The sequence below is a fragment of the Polypterus senegalus genome, chromosome 6 (genome assembly GCF_016835505.1).
Source record: "Polypterus senegalus isolate Bchr_013 chromosome 6, ASM1683550v1, whole genome shotgun sequence".
NCBI lineage: Eukaryota > Metazoa > Chordata > Cladistia > Polypteriformes > Polypteridae > Polypterus > Polypterus senegalus.
The window spans coordinates 115705779-115724961 of NC_053159.1; the positions used below are offsets into that span (position 1 = coordinate 115705779).

At 39.4% G+C, this 19183-nt stretch overlaps 1 protein-coding gene across 2 annotated transcripts in view; it reads right to left on the bottom strand.

The window, feature by feature from the left end:
- Positions 1–19183, bottom strand: part of LOC120531435 (aryl hydrocarbon receptor-like) — a 124994-nt gene that overhangs the window by 43105 nt on the left and 62706 nt on the right. For both annotated transcript variants that reach the window (XM_039756856.1, XM_039756855.1), the window contains exon 3: positions 7767–7885. In XM_039756856.1, coding sequence (XP_039612790.1) covers positions 7767–7885 — 119 coding nt within the window. The remainder of the gene's footprint in view (positions 1–7766; positions 7886–19183) is intronic.

A 19183-nucleotide genomic window follows, 5' to 3' on the forward strand; every position in this document is an offset into this window, starting at 1 on the left:
GCAGGTGGCCTGTGAGGGCCTCGTGAACGCTATGCTCAGTTCCCTCGCCCAGCAGGTCCGGCGGCATCCTTAAAAGGACATGCCAGGTCTCCTGGAAGTCCTCGAGCGTCAGCTCGCGGTTCTCCGAGTCGGGGGGTCAGAAAGGTCAGCTCGTGGGAACTGACAGGGACGGGCGGCCACCCCCGAGCCCCCTCGACGCGCAGCGGAAGCGCCATCTACTGCCAGCCTGTCCTCTGAACATCGCTGCGGAGCCGATGGACTGCACCTGGGCAACCACGGAGAGGTACTGTACCCCGTCGCATCCCTTGGCGAGTCCGAACACGGGAGTGGTGTTATTGAATGGGCACGCGGTGGTGGCTTTGTTCAACTCCGGCAGCAACATAACCATTGTGGTGCGCCGTTATGTGTTACCGCGTCAGTGGCTGAAACAACGCCTACAAGTCACTTGTGTGCATGGAGGGACCACGTCGTATTGTTCCGCACAATGTTATATCACCTGGAAGTGGGAGTAACTAACTTGATGGTCGCTGTGTTGCCCGAACCCCCCTATCCGGTGATTTTGGGAAATGACTGGTCAGAGAAAAATTGCGGTAAGACACACACCGCTCCCGGGGCCTAGGTGGATCTGTTTATGAGGGGGCAAGGCGCCCCTCCCGCGGTCTCCACGCCGTGCTCTGGGGCAGGCCCTAGTGGCGCTGGCACCTCGGGGACATTTCCTCGGCGACGGACCCTGACCCGGAAGACTCCGCCGGGGAAGGGACAAGCCAGGGAACTCTTCCTGTGTCCAGGTCACGAGACCCTCTGGGTAGCTTGGATCACCAATTTCGATCCACGCTGGCCTCATTTAAGAGGGAGCAGTGGAACGAAGATTCCCTGCGGTTTGCCTGGAATGCAGTGGTTCTGCCAAACAGCTCACAAGCAGATGGTTCCACACCACGTGAGCCCTTCTTTGTACTCGAGAATGATCTATTGTATCGGGTGACAACCCACGAGGGCGAGGTGCGGAAGTTGCTGCTAGTTCAGCGTACCTTCCGGCGGGAGATATGCGAATTAGCTCACGCTCACCTCCTTGGCGCCCACCTCAGGGCCGAAAAGACCTTGGAGAGGATTAAGCTCCGTTTTTACTGACCCGGGATTAACGAGGAGATCCGGCGCTTCTGCCAATTCTGCCCGGAATGTCAGACCCGTCAGATTCCTAGAAGGGACCGTGCTCCTCTCGTCCCTATACCCCTGATCGATGTTCCCTTCGATAGAATAGGGGTCGACTTAGTAGGACCCCATGAGCCCTCAAACCGTGGCCACAAATACATATTGATTATGGTGGATTACGCCACTCGATACCTGGAGGCGGTTCCCCTGCGCTCCGCTAACACAAAAAACATCGCATGGGAATTAGTCAGTTTATTTTCCAGAGTGGGTATACCCAAAGAAGTCCTAACGGACCAGGGAACACCCTTTACCTCGGATACGTTCAGGGAGGTGGCCAAATTACTGAGAATAAAGCATCTGAAAGCGTCTGTCTACCACCCGCAGACAGACGGGTTGGTGGAGCGGTTTAACCAGACGCTTAGGCAGATCATCCGCAAGGTAGTCAACGCAGACGGCAGGAACTGGGACCAGCTCCTCCCACTCGTGGTTTTTGCCTACCGGGAGGTACCTCAGGCGTCTACGGGCTTCTCCCCCTTTGAATTGTTGTATGGGCGACAACCCCGAGGCATTTTGGACATACTAAAAGAGGGCTGGGAGGCTGAGGCCCTTCCCTCCTCTAACATATTGGAGTATGTAGCGCAACTGCGCGACAGGCTTACAAAAATCAGACCCCTCCTGAAAGACCACGTGACTCGTGCGCAGGCAGCGCAGGCCCGGTGTTACAATCGCAATTCCGTCCTCCGGGAGTTCCGCCCGGGGGATCGAGTTATGGTGCTCATTCCTACCTCCCACTCCAAGTTTCTCGCTCACTGGCAAGGACCATACGAGATTAAGGAAAGAAAGGGACTCGTCGACTATTTGGTGAAACAGCCCAATCGTCGACCGAGCGAGCTGATGGACCGGGAGACCCGGTATGCGGCGGTGGAGAGGGAGGCCTTGGCCATTAAGTGGGCGGTGACCCATCTCCGTTATTACCTGCTGGGTCGCGAATTCACTCTGGTGACTGATCACGCTGCACTTCAGTGGATGTCCCTACATAAAGAGTCGAATCTGCGGGTCACCAGGTGGTTTCTGGATTTACAACCCTATAAATTCACCGTCACTTATCGTCGGGGCACCCTTCAGACCAACGCCGATGCCCTCTCTGACGGTCTTGGGCTAAGGGAGGGATTGTGTCACGCACGCGCGAGTGGGAGACCGCTGAAGGATCTTGACACACCTGGGAAGACATTCGCCGGCACGGAATGGCGGGGTACTAACTTTCTCCCTATGCTTTCTTACAGGAAAAAAGACACTCCGCCACCATAAGCCGGGTTTGCCCGCACTGCGTTACTTCCGCCCTTCCTCCTCCATCTTTTCCTGACGTCATCGATCCCATCCTCCCTCAGGGTTCCTTCCCAGCATTCCTCCAATTCTGGCTCCTCCTCCATAAAATGGCCGCCGACGCCATGATTCGGCGTCGCGCTTATGAACAGTTTTTGTTTATAGTTTTGACCAGTTTTTTTCATTTATTGTGGATTATCGACAATATACGGGGCCGGAAAACCCCAAACCTTTTTGCTGTCTCCTCCTCACTCTTTTACAATATATACACACATATATACAGTCTTTGGGGTGCGAGCAACTATTGCTGGGGGTGCCAGAATCCATGAAGGAAGAAAAATGAAAAACATTATTTGTACAAAATCTTAATTTATTTATCCATTCCTAAATAATTAAATGGGCAGGCTATTTCATATCAGTGCAATACGCTGTTTGTTAAAACGGATGACTCCCGCTCTTACGTGCAAGTCTGCGTGGATATTATGAACTATCGTTTCTGTTCAAGTTCTATTTAAATTTTAAATAGAAGGAATTTTTATTTAGTCGACAAAATATTATTCCGGAATAAATCAACTCAAACCTTAAATAACTTATAATATTTTGCTCTCCATAAAAATATATCCTGTCTAAATTATACAAGTTAGAAATAAAGTAAACGTTAAATGAACAAACATTCAAATTTCTTTATTCTTATGTAGTTTTATATAAAAATAAACTTAAATTTTAAATATCCCAAAAGATTTTGCTCTCCATAAAAATATATCCTGTCAAAATTATACAAATTCAAATATGAACATGGTGCATAACAAAACCTGGAAATATAAATAAAATTTGTTCTTTTCAGCAATAACAAATCAAATCATTCAGTTGTCTTTGCTCATATGTCATTTTATCAGAGCTGGACGCCTGGCATCTTTTTTTGGCAACAAGTTCGTTTATGTTTGGTGTGAGGTTCTGTGTTGTGGAGATTCTCAGGATGGACTGCAGGTGCTCATCAGTGAGGCGACTCCTGTGTGCTGTTTTGTTAGTCTTCATGACTGAGAAGAGCTTCTCACACAGATATGTGCTACCAAACATGCACAAGGTTCGAGCCGCATGTAGACGGAGCTGGAGCATTTTGCGGAATGGAGTGAATAAACTGTGCGGGCCGTGCAGTATCATACTTTGCCTTCAGTGTGCCATTACACTGCAGCTCAATCACCTCCATCTGAATCTGCACAGGTGCAGTTTCCACATCGACAGCAAATGGGTTGCGAAACAACTCAAAATTCTTTTTTTGTTCTTCAAAGTCACCAAAGCGCCGTGCGAACTCAGTGCGCAGTGCGCTCAGTTTATCAGCAAAGTGTATTTGGGAACACCGTTGTGCCACTTGGTTCAACATTACTTGGCAACAGGGAAAGTGGGGCAAGTTGCACTGGTGCATTTGTGTCTCCCATAAAAGTAGCTTCACTTGAAATCACTTTGTGATTTTGCAGGTAAAACGTCTGCTGAAGTGTCAGATTCTTCTTTAACTCTTCTGCTTTCTGTATCTTGTGCATTGCATTCAGGTCTTTCAGGTTATCTTGATGTTTTGTCTCATAGTGCCGTCTTAGATTAAATTCTGTAATTACAGCCACATTAGCTCCACAAATGAGACACACGGGTTTACCGGCAATGTCAGTAAACATATACTCAGCCTCCCATCGGTTTTTAAAGGCTCTATGTTCAGAATCACCTTTTCTCTTGGCATCGTGTGGGCTAGCTTCGCAATAACTTGCAGCATCATAAGCTAGACTTGATTAACGTGTAAGTGTTGGCAAGGCAGCTGAAGCGCTGCATTATGGGATCTGTAGTTTATTGTGTTACCAGCGCTTCATATCCCCGGGCCATTAATAACAATAATACAGTATATAAAATGATCTCGCGGGCGGATTTAATTACACGCCGGGCCGGATGTGGCCTGTGGGCCTTGAGTTTGACACATATGGACTAAATAGAACTTGAAAAGATATATTTTTTCGAATGTGATCGCACAATTCAGATCGAGTTGACACACTACAGTACATCGAGCCAGCTGCTATTGTGGTTTTGCCTGCGTGCCTCAATAAGTTACCCTCCCTCGCTCTTACTTTTTTACCGTTCATCTAATGAATACACTGAGTATGGCTTTACCAAAACAATCATTGATTGGGAATAAAGTATCCATTATTCATAAAGCTTCAATTGGTGATCTGTCTTTCTGCGTTAACTGCATATTTTTTCATACGTCTCAAACCAAGGGGATGCGAGGTAAAATGAATAAAAATGCGTGCGTACACACTTAGTGTATCCCCTCTCGGGAATCGAACCTTGGACATCAGCGCTAGAGGCTAAGCCGCTACTATTGCGCCATGGCGTGTGGTTTATCTATTTGAGCGTAGCAGTGTAATTCGGTTTTTGTTCAGCACTCTTTGGAACTGTTGCTTTTTGTCTGCGCACTCGCGTCCAGTTCACGTGAGCGCTGAATATGGTTTTATATGTCACTCGCTTACTTCTAATTGTTTCGCTGCCTTCTTAATTATATAATGCATGGTTTCTTAAGCGCTTTTTGGAGCTCTTCCTGGTTTTTTACGTACTGTGTAATTACGTGGGAGGCGTGATGATGTCACCGAAACTCCCCCCACGGCTTTCGAGCTCAACTCCATTACAGTAAATGGAGAAAATAGCTTCTAGTTATGACCATTATGCGTAGAATTTCGAAATGAAACCTGCCCAACTTTTGTAAGGAAGCTGTAAGGAATGAGCCTGCCAAATTTCAGCCTTCTACCTACACGGCAAGTTGAAAGAATTAGCGATGAGTCAGTGAGTCAGTCAGTCAGTCAGTCAGTCAGTGAGGGCTTTGCCTTTTATTAGTATAGATTTTGCTGTGCATTCAATGGTATAATTAACTATATTTGTGCTTAAAAACTTAAAAAAATATATATTTACATACAGTTCATACGGTCTGTAACGGATTAATTGTATTTACATACAGTCCTATGGGGGAAATTACTTCGGTTTACGACCAAATCAGGTTACAACCAGAGTTTTGGAACGAATTATGGTCGTGAACCGAGGTTCTACTATTACTGTCAGACAAAATTACAGGCATTTTACGGAAATACAAACCAGTATTACTGAAAGAGAAAATTAAAGGCACACAATACAGTGACGCATATTACAGCCACATACAAGGTCCCTTGCCATTTAATATAGACTGTTCCTACTAATGTTTATCCATTACTGTTCTAGCGCCCGTTATTGTAACGGGCTTAATGTCTAGTGTACATATATATATATATATATATATATATATATATATATATATATATATATATATATATATATATATATGTATGTACAGTGTATTTTATATATATATACTCAGCAAAAAAAGAAACCCCCTCTGACTTTCAACTGTTTTTACTTTCAGTAAACTTAATGTGTAAATATTTGTATGAACAGTAAAAGTGTCAACACCATAAGACATAAACTAAAAATGTTTCACAATGTGTCCCTGAATGAAGGGAGGCTCAAAATCAAAAGTACCAGTCAGTATCTGGTGTGGCCACCAGCTGCTTGAAGTACTGCAGTGCATCTCCTCCTCACGGACTGGACCAGATTTGTCAGTTCTTGCCGTGAGATGTTACCCCACTCTTCCACCAAGGCACCTGCAAGTTCCTGGACATTTCTGGGGGGAATGGCCCTAGCCCTCACCCTGCAATCCAACAGGTCCCAGACGTGCTCAATGGGATTGAGATCCGAGCTCTTCCACTGCGAGGATGATCAGCTGTCCTTCCTGTCTCCCTGTAACTTAGGCGTCTCACAGTGCGGACATGGCAATTTATTGCCCTAGCCACATCAGCAGTCCTCATGCCTCCCTGCAGCATGCCTAATGCACGTTCACGCAGATGAGCAGGGACCCTGGGCATCTTTCTTTGGGTGTTTTTCACAGTCGGTAGACAAGTCTCTTTAGTCTTGTCCTGTGTTTTTAGAACTGTGACCTTAAATGCCTACTTTCTGTAAGCTGTTAAGGTCTTAACGTCCATTACACAGGTGCATGTTAATTAATTGATTATGGTTAATTGAACATGCATGGAAAACATTGTTTAAACCCTTTACAATAATGATCTGTAAAGTTATTTGGATTTTTAAAACATTATTGTTGAAATACACAGTCCTGGAAAAGGGACGTTTCTTTTTTTGCTGAGTATATATATATGTGTGTGTGTGTAATTCAATTCTGACTGACTCATTCACTCACTCATCAACAACCTTTATGGTCTTGGGACCCAGTTTTACCTTTTCAAATTTCCCAAAAACCCACAGACAGCATTTGAAGAGGAGGCAAGTCCCCCCTTCATGAATTGAGTGCCATTTGAAGAGCACGCGTTTGGTGAAATGAACATAATTGGAAATGGGAAAAAAATATCACTCAACGCTATCGATTGCTATGATTGCTTTAGTGGACCGGGGTGAGTCACATGTAACAATTAATGTAACTGATTGCACCACATTTTATCAGTGCACAGCCTTGGGTTTTTGAAAAAGCCAACATTGTTTCCAGCTGCATATGAAGTTAAAAAGACAAAGAAAAAAAAATTAATTAACTGATATAGCCAAGCCACAACTGAACACAATGAAACACAATTTCTTCTACAGTTGACAGAGATGCAGTTTTTCAGAATATGATGAGAAGAGAACAAGATGGTGCTTTTGACCGAGTAAAACAAAATGGAATTTTGGAAAAAAATTTTTGTTGTTGGCAGACATTTATTCAAACCCATTGTTTATTGAGGAAGTACTAATTTTAGGCCTTGATATTAATTGAGAGTTAAGATTTTTAGCTGTTTATAGCTTTGAATGAATTAACTTTAAATGCCCTTTATAACATTACCAAAATTTTAATACAGAGTCCTACTGCAATCTCTTTCACAGCAACATCACCAAGTATAACATGTTCAACAATAAACAGCTTAAGTGAATTAATAATATTAGCCCCTGGTTAAAAATAGCAAATATTGTATAAAGAAAAGTGCCTAGTTACATATTACTTCTCATACATCTGTTCTCCAATGACACTATAACTGTAGCCCATTGACTTATAAAACTTCCCAGGCAAAGCCGGATAACACAACTAGTAAAAGTGAAGCACTGCAAATTCTTCATAAATCACCTTATGGAATTTCTTCAAAGAAATTATACTTTGTCATCCATTCACGATTATACTGAAAATAAAATGAGATCAAGGAAGAGCTCTTTAGGTATATTATGGAAGCCTTTGCTCCTTCATTCACCTGAAGAAGCAATTCCCCTTCTGAAAAGTTGACTCCACTGATCTGGACAGAGCTTCCAATGCCTCCAAAGGGTCTGTGTTGCTCTGGTAACCACCCCACACCATTTTTCTTCCAGGATGCTGCAAACAGGAAAAGAAACAACTTTACTTCTACATGCAAACATGCAAATTTCAAAATAACACTGTATTATGGAAAAAATTAAAAAGGGTTAGCATTTACAGCACTGAATTTGCTTTCATGTTTGTAAAAAAGCCTGCCTCTTTTTTAAAGACATGGGTACAGTTTATTTTTGTATACAGTGTACATCTACTTAAAGAATTCTGGCTCAGGGAGCACCAAACACAAACCTTAATTCATATATAGCACTAATTAAACATAAAAGCAGAAAATTACAGACACACACAAAATTATGCTAGGCCTTTGCAGGGAAACCTCTAAGCCTGACACTGTGCAGGCAGACATTCCAGAATCTGGTGTTCAGTTTCACTTGGCAGCAATGAAGATATTCTGTCTATAGTTCATGAAAATATATGTAGGTAATTCTTGTTTTACCACTGGATAGCAACTTAAATAAATAAAAATTAGATAACGCTACATTAATTCATGACATTGGCTCTTCTCTGGTATTTCATGATACAGTGCTGTCTCCTCAAGAAGTGGGACACAACAGAGTACAGAATAGTTAGAGGAAGATAAAAAGAATGTGCTTGTGCAGTGTTACTACTGAAGTTATACATTAAGACTTCAATATTGTATATGCACAGATTTTCACCTATTTCATCCTTATTTGGTTTTCCAAAGCATGACATTCATCAAAAAGACCAACTGTGTTAAAAATGCATAAATCATCAGTGCTCCATATTACCAAGATACTGAACAATGAAATCCTGGGTGAACAACACTGAAAAGCATGCATTTGAAAGGGAAGCTCAGAGTCAAGAATTTGGAGCTAAAAGGCTCCAAATATAGTGTTGGTATGATTCAACAAGTCATGGGATATGTGAAATATCAAATGATGTTCTTTTAGCAGTATGTTGACAATCTGTAGTTAAAAGATTCATCCACTATTTATATTGGGAACTTATTTCAATATTTTTTATTCTTATTACTATTACTCTATTTCTTATTAATCTTATTCTGTCCTATAAGCAAGAAATATTAGAGATGACAACTATGTTAGATCAACTGCTATGCAGTTTAAGATCCAATTAGAAACAAATATGTAAAAATTTGTTATTTGAAAGTTGGATCTTGCATTTAAAAGGTAACTTTGATAATTCATCTAGAATGCTGGTTACAGAGTTGTATGCGGTGTTTATGAACAATTGAAGTAGTGAACTTCCTGTTATTTTTTCTAACTACAGATGAAAAAAGCTTATTCTTAGGACTAAGGCCTCTAAATTAAATCTACCAATATGTCATGTAAGGCTCTGTCTTAGATATGCCTTAAAAAAGTTCCAAGTAAAAATATAGGATTTTAGAGCTGAATTTATAAGTTAATTTGAAACATGTTTAGATAGGGAAACAATTATTTTATATTAGTAGGTGTAAACCATAGATGCAACAAATTAACGCACCTAGGGACCTAAATGGTCTGATAAGGTAAATTGGCTGAAGTTCTCAATGTGTGTATGTTCCAAATATCTCTAAATGTGTCTTAGCTAATCATACTGTGGGCGAACCAGAAATATTTTATATAGGGTGGGGTGCTTTGTTATTTCCTTGCACTAAATAGGCATTCTATATCTGGATATCCGAGTGCTTATCAAAAAAGCTGCCCTCTTTCTTGGCTTACATTTTAAAAGAAACCTTAATGTTGTGCTCCCACGAGATACTGATTGAGGCAGATAAAACTGGGCATTAATTACCTAATCCCACTTTTAAAACTAAGACGGCTTCATGTGCATCTGCAAACTATTTTTTTGTTTGCCCAGCTGCATCTGCACTTTCACATCTAATATGCTTTTCTTCTACTTTTCTAATATAGGAATCTGAGTAGAACAATATGAATGTTATTTAAGTTTAATCTGGAAGTAGCTTAATTTCACTATATCTTTTCTATAAAACTGTTACTTTCCTACTTTCAACATTAAATAGTTAACTCATTTTTACAGACGGTACTTCCTCTCCTACTTTTACTATGGAAGTTGACGGGTTTAACTAGACTATATGGTGTATTATAGTATGTATCCTACTGATTTCCTTCTATACACCAGACATCTAAACCTTTTCTGCTCTACCACAGTCCTTGACTTTACTTGAGCTGAATAGTGACTATGAAGCATTTTCTTTAGATTTAAGGCCTGACTAACTGGGAGATACATTTTCTGTTGATTATTATCTATACTGATACTGTATTTAGGCCTGTACAGTCATTTGAGATTTATCTCTTCCTTCTTTATATATGATGTAGTCTTTCTAGATTGGTGGGATTTCTCTTGCATCCCTTATAACTAAGCTGACCAGTGTGATTAGGAAGTCATTTTCATATTTTTGCTCACTATTACATCTTAACTGTGGTGGCAGGCCAATGCCTGACTTGTTAGACTACATTAAGGTTTAAATGCTTACTATGATGAAGCAAATATGCTGCTGTAACTGGAAAGAGCAACTGCTAATTATTTTACCAGTAAGCTGGTTAATGTGACTGTTTCCACTGAATCAAAACTTTCAGACCTAACTGGGAAGCTTTTTGTTTGTTATTAGATATGATTTTTGTACTCAGCTTAGAAAGTCACTGGGAAGTGTTTCTTTCTACAGATATGTGGATGAGCCACAGTATATTGATAGCTGTTTTCAATGCACAACTAGGATAAATATAGATGGAAACTCATGGTTGAAATACAAGTTAACTTTAATACTGCTCCTTTTTTGTAATATTTATCAGTCAGACAGACTACTACAACTTCCATTCTAATAGTCTTCTCTTGTGTCATTTTTACTCTGTTTTGATTTTTTTCCCATTGGGGTTTTGAGTATCACAGAATCCATTTCTGCATGTTAGTTTCAAGCTTAAGCAATATTTCCATATGTTTATTTCAGGTCTTTTCCCAACACTATGTTATTCTCCCTGGGTGGCACCATTTTGTGGAGTGGTTGCTACAGCGTCACTATGGAAGCAATAAGAAGTGTGTGGTGTATGATGTCACCCTGTAGTATATATCGGTCAGGGTTGTGCACTTCCTGATATCCAAGGTTAGAAAAACAAGTTCATAGTATGTGCTTTTTGTTTGCTTTTCTATTTTAATAGACCTATTGCTTTGTTTTCTGACAGATTCTTCGTTTGCAATTTTTGGTTTTGGGGGAAAAAATGGAGGACCCCGAATATAGACATGAATCACACATACCTTTTTCTTCAAGTTGCACAACTTTTCTCTCTGTTTACCAGCAGAAATAGTAATAACTTTATAATGTAATAAAAGATTATAACGAGTTCAGAATATTGCTGCCAGAGGTTAGACCTAAACCTAAGACTATCCTGTTTGAAACTGAAATTTCTTGATAACTCTGTTACTGACTTGTTTATCTTTTGATGCTAGTATTATTCAGCTTTGTAGCATTTGCTCTCTGAAACTCTTTCTAAATCTATTTAGGAAGCTCCATTGGTCTTGATGTTCAGATTTAAGCCTTTTCTCTTTGACTTCTTAATTGCTGTCTCTGTACTTACAAGTCTCAATAATTACTTATATTTGGTCAGAAGCAGATCCTACTTTAGCTGCAATAACCACCATCAAATGTTTTTGGTTAGTGGAAGTGAGCATAGAGTGTAATAGTGGCAGTGCTGTCTCAGAGAATACAAGGCTTCGCATATCTTTACAAGCATAGAAGCTTACTTGATGCATTCAGTATCATTGTTGTTTGTGTTATTAGTTAAGCAGATTGTTATTGTCTATTACTGTTGTTAAAGAGAAGAACACATTTGTATGACTAATTAATTACTACAGATGTTCAAGTGGTTCCCAAGCGTTCACAAATTTTTTCTTGATACTGTATCTTTCAGTGGCATTCTTAAGGATGAGTAAGCTGGTGAGAGAACAACATAAAGCACTCTCCCATGTGACAACAAGCTCTGAAGCAGCGACAGCATTCCTGTCACTGATGAAACTCTACAAAACAGTGGAATCACATGTTTGAAACAGTGCTGGAAGTGAAGACATCATGAGCTGAGTCATGGCCATTTTCCACAAAAGAAGTTTGCCTCTCCTTGTGGAAAAGGGAAATGCGTTTCCTCTTTTTTGGCAAAGCATTTAATGACCATTGCGTGCAAAGAAGGACTGCTTCATTTTCGGCACCTGAGCTTGATTAGTGTAGGGACTGGATGTTGGCCCAGAGATTTTTTCTTTTAATAATATACAGCACTGTTTTTTTGTTTAAACTTAACTAACAGCATAATTCCAAGAAGTATAAATGACACTGGCCTCATACAATCAGTGCAGGATTTTCTAAATTCAGTTTACTATGTCACATTGATTATGATGGCAGGCCAAAGCCTGACTTGCTAAAGTCGACCAAGAGTTAGATACAAAACCAAACAAATCCAAGTGATACATTAGGGCAAAAAAATTGTATTTTTTTTTTTACATAAACAATCAAAATGAACATAACTGTAGCATTACATAATATATACTGTAAATACAATTTTTGGCCCATAGCATTATCTATGGCAGTGTTTTCATTGACGTGGAATAAGCCTCTTGTCAAAGACTATTTTCTCATAACGATGAATTCTGTTATGAGTTTACACATTATACTTTCATAATACAGGGATTAGTTACAATAATGCTAGCAATCTAAGATGACATTTAAAAGGATTGTTAAAGTTTTCGACAGTTCTCCACTTTGGAAGGAGTAGCTTACTATCTTTTTTGCATTTCCTGCTTTTGATATATACCTTTCACTGATTATTCACAACATTAAAATCACTGACCGGTAAAGTGAATAACATTGATAATCCTATTACAATGGCACCTGTCAAGGGGTGGAATATATTAGGCAGCAAGTGAACAGTCAGTTTTTGAAGGTGATGTGTTGGAAGCAGAAAAAAAACAGGCAAGTGTAAGGATCAAAATAACTTTAACAAGGACCAAATTGTGAAGAAGGTGGCCTGGACTGTTGAATTGTATTAGATCAAGTGAGTGGCCGGGTGCGTGTGACATTCACCTGGAGAATAAATGGCAGCTGGATACATTATGGAAAGAAGACAAAGCAGAGGCAGTGTAATACACAAAACAATGACAACGTTTGGTCCTGGGATTTATGTGGATGTTACTTTGACATGTGCCACCTTCCTAAAGAATACTGCAGACCACATACACCCCTTCATGGCAACGGTATTCCCTGATGGATAATGTGCCATGCCTATTGTAGTTGTCTGGGTTTTCAGGTACGACCCTAGTGACCACAACATACATAGAGTATATATACTGTATGTCATCGCAAATAGATAGAAAGTAGCAGCATTAAGAATTTTTTTCTAATTCTTAACTTAGTCAGTAAGAGAGACAATAAAACAATCAACAGACAATGCAATGAAAAATTCCTGGACCTCACTTTATAGAGAAATATCCATCCATCCATCCATTACCCAACCCGCTATATCCTAACTACAGGGTCACGGGGGTCTGCTGGAGCCAATCCCAGCCAACACAGGGCTCAAGGCAGGAAACAAACCCCGGGCTGGGTGTTAAAGAGAAACAATCCGACCAAATTTCAACCATCCATTCTTGAACCCTCTTTATCTTGATGAGAGTTGCTGATTCCAGCACTGTCTACTATAAAGTAGAAACCAGCCTTGGATGGGCTGCCAATCACTGTAGGACCTTCAGGAATATTTCAAATAAAGTTTGACTATTAAAATGTATCAAATAAATAATCACTATATAAATCAGTATCTTCACATATACCTTAATATGTATTAACACTAGTAAAAAATGTACTTTGAAGGTGTTGCACTACAGTTTGCTATTTGACCTGCACTATGCTAATGAAATTGTGATCCATTTTAACTTTGAACAGTAAAACAAAAGCTAAACAATCTAATCCAAATGTGGATACTTCTTGCCCATTGATATTTTCTATAATAAGTAAACCATAAAGTTTTGAAATCTGGCTGAGACATTCCTATAGCAGCATTAAAGGGAAGCAGACTTAGTTTTTCAGCGTCAAATTAAACCAGTCTTCCTATCCTTCAATGACTGTGCTGTGCAGACAAATTAATTAAACTGTACCACAAAAACATATTGGCCTTTAACTGCATAGATGTCATCATCCGTTATGTATAATTTGAAAAAAAATCAGGTAAAGCAGTATGCAGATAGCACAATTTCAAGACTGCAAAAATTAAATTGATCCATCTAGAATATTTCTTTAAATAAACATGTAGCTGTCTAACTGCAATGTTAGGTGCAATTTTCACTGCTTCATTAACAATCTGCTTATAATCATAATCGTAATCAGCAAATCTTTGGAGTACTTTAAGAAAATATTTTTTCCCTTACTACTAATATTTAGCTGTCAGTAAACTGCTTATCTTAAACAGTCTACATCCACCTCAGGACACTACCCTTGAAGCTGGCTGCTATTTGTTACAATGACCACTACAGCTCTAAAATTAAGAGTTAACAATAAATGCCAAAAAGAAAGCATTCTACTAAAAGAGGTCTCTTGTTTTGTGCTTTAGATCACTTAATACATGTACATGGTTTTTGTAGCACTAATTTGTTCATGCATCGCTTCACAGAATTATATATCCTGTATACGTAGCTCCCACAATGTCTGACAAGAGCCACCATAGTAAACAATCTAAGACACCCACTGAGACTTCCAAAGACACTTTCAAGGTAAATGTCACTATGATCCAGACTTTTAAAGTGGGTCATTTGGGCTGTAACAGAATTGTTTTCTGGGTGACTACCATGTTCATCAATATAAAACCCTGGCAGATGGCAGTTCTCCTTCATTTTCAGGTTCTACTAAAGTTGCCTCACTGAAATATATGGGGCACTGTTCTTCTATATATTTTTATTTTATCCTGTGGTTTTTTTTTCTTCATTAGCTAAACTTCTGTTAGTGCCAGTTGTATGAAATGCTGGCATTGCAGAATGGGTAAATTAAATGCAGATGGAAACTGCCCTTTAACAGCAGTAGGGAACCAACAAAAACATTTTTTGTTTATGACACATGGATTGAGAGACCAGAGTATATCTGATTACAGAACAACATATTTTCTCTCTTCTACTTTATCATAAAAGCAATATGTATTCTGCTATGTCTGATATCATTATAAGGTTGAAATAAGACAAAATGGTTAATTATACTACCTGAAAGCTTTAGGAGACTAGACTAAAATGGCAGCTTTATAATGTCTGTCTCCATCCCAAAGATATCCATCTTAGGTTAACTGCTAACTTCAAATTAGTTATGCATTAGTTAGTATGGGTTCGTGTGAGTGTGCCTGATGATTCCATGGTTGGTTCCTGCCTTGTGCCTAAGAAGATAAGCTCCAGCACTCCAAAGCCCTGAACTACACTGAGTGGATTTATTGAAACAAGGATGGCTATTTTGTGTTTCATTTTACTTTGCTCAATTTTTAACAGTGTATAGTGTGCTGAGCAGGTTTTGTAAGAATTTAATTGAAACTAAATTTAATTGAAAAGAACTAAATCATTAAAACAAATATTTAATCACGGCAGTGTGAGAACACCTCTAAATGTGAGCATGGGAAAGTCAGAGTCAGCATCCTGAAAGAGTCTGGCATCATGTCGACCATGTACTGGACTGAGTGGGTTTGAAAATGGATTGATGGTTTAGTATTTAGTATATTAACATAACCACACAGGACAAAAAAAAAATTTTGAAGGTTGTTGTAGTAGTCCAGGTGTATACAGGAGCAGAGGAGGGTGATGGAAGCATCCTCACAACACACTCACGGATGCATACCATTGCAACTTAAAAGCTGTGGCATTTGCAGAGTAGGGGGAATTCTCCATTTATGCTCCATCAAGATGGGACATTATCTTTGTAACCCAAATCTCCCTTGGTCATGACTGGAGGGCAGTGCTCAGTAGCGAGACCACAGGACAAATTCTTGGACTGGAACAGTTGTGAGGTGTGCTTGAAAAAAATCATAGCATCTGGCCTGCTATGAGAGATCTGTAAAGACTCTTAATTATCATGGACCTTGGCTACACTAGAAAGCGGTCTCTTTCTTTATGGTATTTGAATGCATTTCCATTCATTTCTTTCATGCATCCCAGCTTCCTCTGAAAGTCCAAGGGCATAATTTTACACTGATTGACAATAAATATGTCTGGTAAGACTAAGTTTTTGTAAGTATATGAAAGATCCTTAAGATAGTCTCCTGGCCCATCCAGGGTTGGTCCGTCCCTACCTTGTAGGGAAAAGCTCCAGATCCCTACAGGATACAAAAATGGATAGCTGGAGGATTGAAATGCACCTTGTCTTCTTGTGAACTACTTTACACACAGATCCTTGATTGCTTTGTAATAACACTCCCTGAGGAAGGTGCAATAAAAATAAAACTCTGATTGCCCCTCATTGATTAACTCTTATCTGTCCAGGTTTAGTTCCTCTTTTGTGCTTGTTGACAGTGATGGGCTGTACTTCTCTGCAAATTTCATTGGAATTAAAAAAGGGTAATAAAATTGACATGAGTTTTTAAACCTACAGAGTAAGTGCAGAACAGAACAATAAAAAATTAAGAAGTAAAGAATTCTTAAATTTAGTAGTCATCTAATATTCAATAAAAGCATACTGCCACTGAGGTCTCCTTGAATTAGAATCAAAATCAAAAGCACACAGTACTTCAAGCAAAGGGAGACTAAAGAGTCCACATGCCTAGGCACATTTTGTGTTTTATTGATTGACACACCACCATACTAACTGGTTTAACATGTTAAATGTCTGCTTCCTATTCCATAATCTATTGCACAAAACTGCACTATGAAAACCTGACTACTGTGAGTTTGTCTTGTTTCTGCATGTATAATAGGATTTTACTCTGATTTAAAATCCCCTCGTCAAGGAACGTGTGAGGAAGGTTCATGGTGACACAGCCATCTACATTCAGGGCAGTTTATTGGTGTCAACTTGACACAAGGTCAGACAGTCAAAGACTGGCAATGCTTCTGCTAACCGCAAGTCAGTTAGTGTCTGCTTCTCTTGCTGACCAGGATAGGAAGTCTGGCGAGCTGCCCTAAAATTCTAAAGCGCTCTCTCTCTCTTTCTCTCTCTCTCTCTCTCTCTCTCTTCCTCTCTCGCAGTGAATTTCTGATGTTCATTAACAGACTCCATATCCTCATGTAACCCAACACCTCTCTATAACCTCACCTCCCCCAGCTTCATTTGCTGCCAAAATCTATTTGGTGTCTCCACACGCAAAGAAAGGGCGAGTCAGCCTCAAAATTCCTCTCCTCAGTCAGTCTTACACAGAAGGTAAGAGTACTCTATCCAGACTACGAACATATTGGTTATAATCCCTAAAACATCTTCCTTATACCAGGAATTGTATTTCCAGAAAATCAAATGACAATAATACTTAGATCATTGTCTTAAAGTGGGAATTCAGGGACAACAGACTTCTTCTGCAATGCTTGCATTTCCCATCTTTGAGGTACCATCTCTCCTGCTTAGGTAAATTATAGAAGCAGTCATCAGTCACAAGTCAATTTAAAGAGCTAAACATTCTTTACACATTACTTCGTATATTTGTAGCCCTATGAAACATTCCTTTCAGGAATAATAATAATTTGTTTGGTAACCTTTTGTTTTGACAGATTACTTTTTAGATGCCATTCTTTTATATTTATATAATTTTTCCTGGTGACATCATCACTGCACCATATTTGGTTTCTGAATTTTTACAGACATGTCCATTTTTATGTATTTAGTTGGCGTGACGCTATAAGGTTGCTAGGCACGTCATGCAAGCCATGATATACTGTACACTATAAGATGGCTATGAGCAAATAATTTGAATACCGTATAAGAGACTAGTATGCAAGCATAAAACTACCAATCAAGTAATTTAGGGAAACTCTTCTGGTTCTGACTTTAGTGTTATTTCTACTAGGTCTTTCGTTTAACCTGGTAGCACAATTGTACAATGTTAAAACTCCTTTGTTTTGTTCTTTAAAAAAAAAGAACACATGGTTACGATCTTACAATCTCGGCCATTCCCCATATATGTCCAGTAGAATTTTATTAATTGTTTCAGCACTGTGGACTGTGATATGTAGAACTTGTGTGTTAACACCTAATTCAATGTTTTTTTTTAAGTTTTGTACTTAAGCAAACTTGTTCAAAGAATTCATAATGTATAGCAAGAGAATACAATAATCGCAAAGGAGCTTTATATTTCTCTAATGTTACAGTGAAGAAGGAGACGTAATGGATAAACAAGATAATCCATTCGTCAGGTATAAATTGTGCAGCAGATTGTGGTTAAAGTGACACATCACAAACCATTGCATTTGAATACATCTACACACATAGTATCTTGTCATAAAATATTGAAAATGACCCCCTCTAATCCATCTCCTAAATCAACCATTTATGCAAAAGATGCAATTACAGAATTTACAACAGCACACACGGACCATGCAGAAAACATAACCATCTCTGCTCAGGGAACTCATAATAAATTCTAGGCTATATATCTGGTGACACCACAAAAGTGTCTGAAATATACTACTAATCTGTCAAGTGTCCATAACTAAAGTGGTTTTCATAATGTGTTTTGTCAGCTACCATAACTGAAGTGGTTTTCATAATGAGTTTTATCAGTTACATGAAAAACAGCTTCATACAATACTGTATGTGGGTGCACAGTGGAGGCTAAGAGCAAGGGACAATGCTAACAGGAACCTTCCCAAGAGAGAGACAGAACCATAGCTGCATTGTTTGTACACCAGTATGGAAAGACAGTGACTGCTAGGAGACAGAAGAGCTTGGCTACAGACGGACTCACTCCTGAGGGAACACGAGCAGAAGTCAACACATGCTGCACTGTGGAAAGCCAGAGTGGATAGGGGTACATATGAAAGCTGAGAAAGCTTTGGCAAGGTAGACATGTACCTAAGCACTATGCAGAAATTACTGCTGATAGAGAACAAAGTAGTTTAAACTTTAGGTACATTTAAATAGGCTTAATGCACATGAAAAGTCAATATCTGGATTAAATTAAAACTAAGAAGAGCAGTTGCATACCTCTATTAGCAAGGATTTTACTCAATGATTGATTACTATGAGAGATGCTATATAAAAAAAGTAATCAAAGCAAAAGAAAATCAGATTTCATTCTATAATACATCACAAAACATAAAATGATATAAATATTAGTTTTCAGAAACCTCTGCATTTTACTGCTGGAAAATGCTACTGAAGAAGCCAAACTTTCT